At 45.6% G+C, this 7,445-nt stretch overlaps 1 protein-coding gene across 1 annotated transcript; it reads right to left on the minus strand.

Annotated features, from left to right (window-relative positions):
* Positions 1-1,078: 1,078 nt before the first annotated feature.
* LOC124684813 (probable galactinol--sucrose galactosyltransferase 1) lies at positions 1,079-5,417 on the minus strand. The gene is made up of 12 exons (XM_047219063.1): positions 5,087-5,417; positions 4,002-4,237; positions 3,800-3,890; positions 3,619-3,667; positions 3,441-3,532; positions 3,236-3,343; positions 3,013-3,147; positions 2,504-2,914; positions 2,235-2,376; positions 2,068-2,135; positions 1,840-1,974; positions 1,079-1,720 (listed from the first exon to the last, which is right to left on the minus strand). Exons 1-12 carry the CDS (start codon positions 5,278-5,280, stop codon positions 1,132-1,134), a joined length of 2,250 nt encoding a protein of 749 aa, XP_047075019.1. The 5' UTR covers positions 5,281-5,417; the 3' UTR covers positions 1,079-1,131.
* Positions 5,418-7,445: the final 2,028 nt, after the last annotated feature.

A 7,445-nucleotide genomic window follows, 5' to 3' on the forward strand; every position in this document is an offset into this window, starting at 1 on the left:
CAACTAGAGAAATCTCAGTTGCAACCGATATGCAACTAAAAAAATGGCAATTGCAATCCATGTGAAATTATCAAAATCCTAGTTGCAACTTGTATGCAACTGAAATATATAAGTTGCAACCGACATGCAACTGAAAAATTATTAGTATCAGACTATTTCTATAAAAACATCCGAAGACGTGCATTGATTAACACAAGCAAATAAAAATGTGGAGACAAAGTAGGACGCATGAAGGTTGTAAAGGGAAATGGGAGAAATTAAATCAGAAGAAAAATAAAAATAAAACTGGTAAAACCTGAGAATTCCTTGCAGTCTTTACTCCTCTTAAACAACAAAAGCCATATACTAGTACAGCGTAACCCAAAAGGAACAGCCCACACGTGTGCAAAAGGGCCTAACTCTGTGGACAGAAAAAATGAACGGAAGCCCATATACGTGCACAGGATGGCAGCGAGACTGAAAAACGGTCCACAAGTACCTCCGCTCGGATGCGTGAACATCTTTAGCGATTACAGACAAACGACAAAACAAGGCACACATCATACAGCTAGAATCGACTGAGATTTAATAAAAACCAGGCGTCTGATTTCTAGCAAAACCGTTTATCTATTCAATAAAAATTAGCATGTTTGCTTATTAAAAATGGATCAACATTCAGCACATTCACTGCCGAGGGCTTCCATGTCGTTTTGATGCTAAAAGTTCTCAAAATATTGTAGAACATATCACACAAAACAAAAAAAAACCATCACGGCTAAAAACCACAATTTAATCAATCTTTTCACTTAACCTCCGATTCATACACAATGTTTAGTGTCCACTATGTCCTCTTATTTCTCTGAGTGCACATGTCAATTGTCAAATACCCTAAAACAAATCACAAGCAACACAATGCAACCTCTGCAAGAACAAAACAGCACAGCTCCACCAAGGCAGGCTTAGTGTCTTCGCTATTTTGAGAGTACACGGCCGTTCTCCATTAGTATACGACCATGAAATTCTCAGAAGTCATGATCCATCTTTTGTTCTTCAGAAACGTTATCCTTCGTCTGCACTTCTCATGTAGTCAAGCCCCATAGAATTATTTTCCCATCCCTTTCCCGTCAGTCTGACACCCCAAAGCATCAGGTCTCAGTACACTATCGAGACGGTCCACGAGTAGAGTTCCCGCACCGGCACGCCGACTTCAAAGGTGACCAGGCCGGTGCCCTCGTCGTAGGAGAAATCGACCACCTCGGAATCCACAGCCACGCTCTTCGGCCTCGCTGAGGAGTAGGCTCCCACCGTGCCTGCGCCCCGCACTTTAACCTCGACGCCGCCATCGTCACCGTTGCTCACCCCCGTCACCGCCCCACCGGAGTTGAACATCCCGATCAGGCCGACCGGCGCGAAGGAGGCGCCAGTGGGCAGCCGCTTGAGGGGCACCACGGTGAACACCTCGTACTCGCGCGGTCTCAGCGTCACCGGCAACACGGCGTCCTTCGGCAGGACGGTCACCTCTCCTGCTACATGCGAGTAGACGACCACGTCGCCGTTCCAGCCATCGCCGGCGACCTCCGGAAGACGGCTCACGTCCCGCCCCCGGACGGCCCCGGTGATCGTCCCGGGCTGCAGGTCGTGGATGAGGTTCTTCTTTCCTGCTCGGCACCAGCCGGCGCCCTGGCAGTTGAAGGCGCCGATCACGCCCGAGTGCGCGTTCAGGTTCCAGATCTTGAGAATGCTGTACGATCAAAAAAAAGATCTTGAGAATGCTGCAGTTAACACCAAATGGTTTAGAAAAGTTCAGAGCTGCACCAGAAATGGATCTGCTATTCTGCTAGTACAAGTCTCACTGCTAACCTTTTGCCATCCCTTGTAGGATCGGAGAACAGGCAGTCTCTGGTCGGTCTCCCGGGGAGCTTGGCTCGCAGGATCGATCCATCAGGAAGCACGAGCTTCCTCAGCAGATCGAAGTCATGGTTTCCGGGTTTGTCACTGCATGATCACACACAGGGTTAGTATCAACGTGTTGTTCTTCAGCACATGAAAAAACTGAAAATCATGTACTCTGTAGTGATGTTTTGTTACCTGACGTATATTGCGCAACCGCCCACTGCTCGTGCCGCGGCGTGGTATTCCGCCATGGGGTGGACGCTCTGTCAGCACAACAGGGAAATTAGAAGTTCAGACATTATGATGATTGACAGTATCATCAGATCACAAGAAAGTACTACTAGTAGAGATCTTTTACTCACATGGAACATGTCCCAATCTGGCTGCATGAACTCTCCAACGAACACGGTATTGTACGCGACAGCTGCAATGTGTATGGTATGTGAAGCCGGGTCCCTAGGCCAGAAATCATCTGAGGCTCTCACTACCGCGCTTCTTTTCGAACTGTGGCAAAATCAGGACCATGTAAATCACCAACAATATATTTTCAGGCAACTTTAATTTTTGAGAAAATATTTTCAGGCAAGTGCGCCAAACTATAAATATAGTTTCATGAGCAAAATAAGTTTACCTGTATAAGTTATCAGTGTTGTGGCTCATGCATGATATTATGTCGTTGTCACGGAAATTTCTAGCGATGGAAGCTTCTAGAGCTTGCTGATACTTCCTAGCCAAAAGCACCCTTCCACCATGACCAGCACCTAAGGCCTCGAGAACGTTTTGCACATCTACTTTCACGCCGTCGATACCAGCAGACGCGAGGTACGAGTGGAGCTCATTGTAGAAGCTGAATATTTTGTCAGGGTTCACAAGGCCAAGGCCGTTTGCTGCTATGTTGTCCATGAACAAACATGGTTCATTCTTCTGAACTCCTGGTGATGAGACAGGGTATTGCATCTTGGATTGATAATGCTCCATCCCATCAGCGCTGGGCCTTACTCCACCCCAGTACCCAGTGATCGCATGCCAGACATAAACATACCTGAATTTTGGCATTGAAGAAATAGGAAATATGAGTACTGTGACACAAATTTTATCATGATGCATGACGAGGCAGCACACTGACAAGCAACACCATACTTGAGCTCATGTTTCCCCTTGATTTCACTGACAATATGGGCGAGGCCATTTGCCGGATCGTCTTCCCTGTGACCCTTCCTTCCATTCTTCTGAAATTTGTGGTTCTCCTTGATATTGTATAATCTGTTTGCGAAGCTATAGGCAGAGGACAGTCATATATCAGTGATCACAACTAAAGGTCTAGCAATTTTATCAAGAGCATGAATTCTTCTAGGTAGCTTACTTGGCTGCATTATCAGTTATACATGCTTTTCCTGCTGGATCCATACTGACCGATTGCCATCCGTCATCGATTATGACAAACTTAGGAGCTACTCCACCCTTTTCCAAACTGGAAAATATACAAAAAAATAAATGGTAGAATTTCGGTATAATTCGCATATCATAAGCATTATTGTCGGCGGTAATATAAGAGACTGGTAAAACACCTCTGTAGTCCTTCCTTAACTCCTTCAGCTGTCACATCAGTGTAAAATGCATCCCATGTGCACCAGCCAAACCAGTTTAGCATGTCTGGCATCTGAAGAAAGGTGAGAGTTACAGGCCCTGGAGTAGTAAGGATGCAACATGCAGATGCTAATATGTAGGATTGCTTGAAGAAGGTACCTTCTTTTTTTCCCTGTGAGAGAATGTCTGCAAGTGCCTCTCAACAGCTCTGCGAATAGGCAATTCATTTGGCGTCAGTGAGAAAGCAATTCATTCAGGGAAATTAGTACTTGGCAAGTTTGATCTGTAGAACTGTAGGGAACTAAAATAGGAAGATCAAATGCAGAAAACATTGACATACTTGACAGCGTTTGTGATGACCTCAAACGGATCCGATCCCGCACCGACGTAAACTAGATGGGTGCCTTCAAATGATTCCACAGCTGGATCACCTGAATTACAGAAAAAAAAAACAAGAGTCACTACCATACATCATGAAACAGCTGCGCTGAACCTGAACTGGATGAATAGATGTTTCTGTGATCCTTGTGTCAGTTACTTACCACTCTCCAAACAGATTTCCAGCTCGTCATCTTCGTTCCCCTGGAGGACAGCACGGAATGAGCCCTCCAGGATTGGGAGGAAGACGGTGTACACCGCGGATTGCTCGTCCCCGGCACCGTCGGCGGCCTCGACGATCAAGAACTGCGTCTCGACGGGAATGTCACGGCCCGACGAGCCCATCCTCTGCGTCATCCACCACATCTTGAACCTGAACGTGCACATGAATCGTAGGTCCCTGCAACACAAGCATGCCATGGCTCACATAATTATTCAGTACAGCTAATTCCTTTATTCTTTATGATGAACTGCAGAGCTCTGTTCTATCAAGTATTCATTTTGCAAGGCAAGTCGTAATCGATGACTTCTGTTTTGCTAGCAAAGCTTTCATTGGTTGTTTACTTTCTCTTATTGCGGGAAGACCATTTAGTAATGTTAGTTTGTTGAGTTAACAATTTCCTTGAACTAGCGAAGATGCAGTCACCAACAACCAGCATCTCTTCTTGAACAGCTGTTGCACTTGCACCTTCTTCCACCTCTAGTGAAGAGAATTTAGTCCCTTTTTAAGGATGTGAGAAAAAAAAGTTACTGCGCATTTTTTTCGAAAGTTACCGAGCTTTGCTTTCCAGGAAACTATTCCTACTTACAAAGAGTGCAGAGAAGACAAGATTGCAAACTTTTTTGGAAAGGCGAAAGAACATTTTTAAATGTTAGGAACAAACAAGAAGCGAACAAAACCAAAATGTTAGTTTATTGAGTTAACTACCAGTCCCAAAAAACCAGCATCTCTTCTTGAACAGCAGATACACCTTCTCCGACCCCAGTGAAGTGTTACGAATTTCATCTCTTTTTAGAGATGTGTGAAAAAATGTTACTGCACATTCTGAAGTTTTACTTTCCAGGAAGTACTTACCAAGAGCGCAGACAAGACAAGATTGCAAACTAGAGATGATTCTTGCACATGACAGGCATCAAATAAACCATACTAGGACAATTATTAAACAGAAAATAGAACGCAAAGGACAAAACAGACAGCTCTGGAACAGCAGAGAAAAGCGAACAACACACGCATCTCCTGTCTGCTCACCTGAGCTTCCCGACGGGGAAGACGCTGCGGCTGCCGGCGGGGGCGGACCGAACGCCGAGGAAAGCGCCGTCCAGCATCCCGCCCCCGGCTGCCGGCGTGACGAGCACATTGTCGCGCACCTCCGTCAGGACCGTGGCCCCCAGCGCCACCAGGCTGCCGTCTTCCTGGACCGCGATCCCGGCTCCCACCGTCATCTTCTTCCGAAGTCGGATCAAATTGAATGGAAAGAAACAACGGCGGCGGCTCGCCGGGTCGGCCGAAGGAGAGGTCGTAGATATGTGGCGCCGCGGCTGTGGCCTGTGGCAGTTGTGTGCTGGTGCTGCCCTCGGATGCCCGCGCTCTCCCTCGTTTTATACCCGTCTGGGCGGGGAGTTTTGCGGTTCGACCCCTGGAACGGACGTGGTCTCAGATAAGGTTCGCTGCATCTGCCATCATCTATTTCTTTTCTCCTCGTGGTGTCAAATGCAAATTCAAACTCTCTCGTGATTAGTCATGGCGGTTTGATTGCACACCTTTTTGTGGGGCTGAAATATGCAAGCGACAATTAATTGTTGTGTTGTGCATACCTCGCCGTGCACCCGAATCCCAACGAAAAAAAAGTAGAGATATGCACCACACGCAGGATGAGCTAAAAATAAGGAAATACTAATGGCCTGATGACATGTTGCCTTATTTATTTTTCAAGGCAATTGGTTCGTGTTTACCACCGCCCTGTCCATGCATGTGATCAAATATACATTATGTAGACATTTTTTAGTCGAAATATGCGAGCAATAATTGATTGTTGTGTTGTGCATATACGCCGCACACTGCATACCTGGATTCCAATGAAAAACAACATAGAGATATGGCGTGACCAGCTCGTAAACGGCAATAGTGATGATGTGATGTCGTGTTCCCTTCTTTCTTTTTCAAGGTAATTGGTTTCGTGTTTACCACCGCCCGTCCCGGCACGTGATCGAATATGGAAGTTAGTTACATTATGTAGACATTTTTTGGGGTTTGAAATATGCGAGTGATAATTGATTGTTGTGTTGTGCATATATGCCGCACTTGTGTACCTGAATTCCAATGAAAAACAATATAGAGATATTCATGACTCGCGTGTAAACGACAGTAGTGATGATGTGAAGTCATGTTCCCTTCTGTTTTTTCAAGGCAATTGGTTCCGTGTTTACCACCGCCCTGTTCTTGCATGCGATCGAATATGGATCGTAGCTACATTATGTAGACCTTTTTTGGGGGTCGAAACATGCGAGTGATAATCGATTGTTGTGATGTGCATATATGCCGCACTTGCGTACTTGAATTCTAGTGAAAAACAATGTAGAGATATGCATCGCACGATGGATCAGCTCGTAAACGGCAATAGTGATGACATGATGTATGTGATCCCTTCTTTTGCTTTTTTCAATACAATGGTTCCGTGTTTACAACCGCCCCGTCCTTGCACGCGACCGAATATGGAAATTGGGTACATTATGTAGAGCTTTCTTTGGAGTCGAAATATGCGAGCGATAATGGATTGTTGTGTTGTACATATATGCCACACCTTGTGTACCTGAATCCCAACGAAAACAACGGTTGAGGTATGCGTCAGACACAATATAAGCTCATAAAACAACAATAGTGGTGATGTGATGACGTGTTCCCTTCTTTTTTAAGATAATTGGTTCTTTGCTTACCACCGCCCTGTCCTAGCACGCGAACCTGAATCCCAATAAAAAAGGGTAGAGATATGGGCCCTCGCAGAATCAGCTCGTAAATGGCGATGGCGATGACGCGGTTCCGTGTTCCCTTTTTTCCTGCAAAGCAATTGGTTATGTGTTTACAACCGCCCCGCCCTTACGAGTGATAATTGATTGTTGTTTGTGCATATATGTCGCGCCTTGCATACCCGAATCCCATACGAAAGTTAGGTTGTATTTTTTTGGAGTCGGAATTTACGAGCGATAATCGGTGCATATGTGTCGCGCGGTGCTTAACCGAATCCCAATGTAAAACAACGGTGGAGATATGCGCCACACGTGGCATTAGTGATGGCGTGATGCCGTGCTTCCTTCTTTTTCAAGGCAATTGGTTTCGTGTTTACCACCTTCCGCCCATCCACGTGATTGCCTTTTCGGGGAGATAATTTGTATTAGTCCATGGGTAGATCACCCCCAACAATCGGCGCACGAATAGGAGACAACTAAACCATGATATTTTTCTCTCACCTAGCCATGGTCACATGTTGTTTGCTAAAATTGGTCCACGAGAAAATACGAATCGCGTATTTTGGGGAATTTTCCCTCAATCAGGTATATTTTTCTCTCTTCTGGCCACATGTTGTTTGCTGAAGGTTGTCCACGCAGATAAA

Source organism: Lolium rigidum, chromosome 1 (genome assembly GCF_022539505.1).
Source record: "Lolium rigidum isolate FL_2022 chromosome 1, APGP_CSIRO_Lrig_0.1, whole genome shotgun sequence".
Classification (NCBI taxonomy): Eukaryota; Viridiplantae; Streptophyta; class Magnoliopsida; order Poales; family Poaceae; genus Lolium; species Lolium rigidum.

Coding starts and splice junctions, on each gene's coding strand:
- LOC124684813 (XM_047219063.1), bottom strand. CDS start 5,280: ATGACGGTGGGAGCCGGGATCGCGGTCCAGGAAGACGGCAGCCTGGTG. Junction 4,238..5,086: donor TTCCCCGTCGGGAAGCTCAG/GTGAGCAGACAG, acceptor CTTGTGTTGCAG/GGACCTACGATTCATGTGCA. Junction 1,721..1,839: donor CCTACAAGGGATGGCAAAAG/GTTAGCAGTGAG, acceptor TTGATCGTACAG/CATTCTCAAGATCTGGAACC.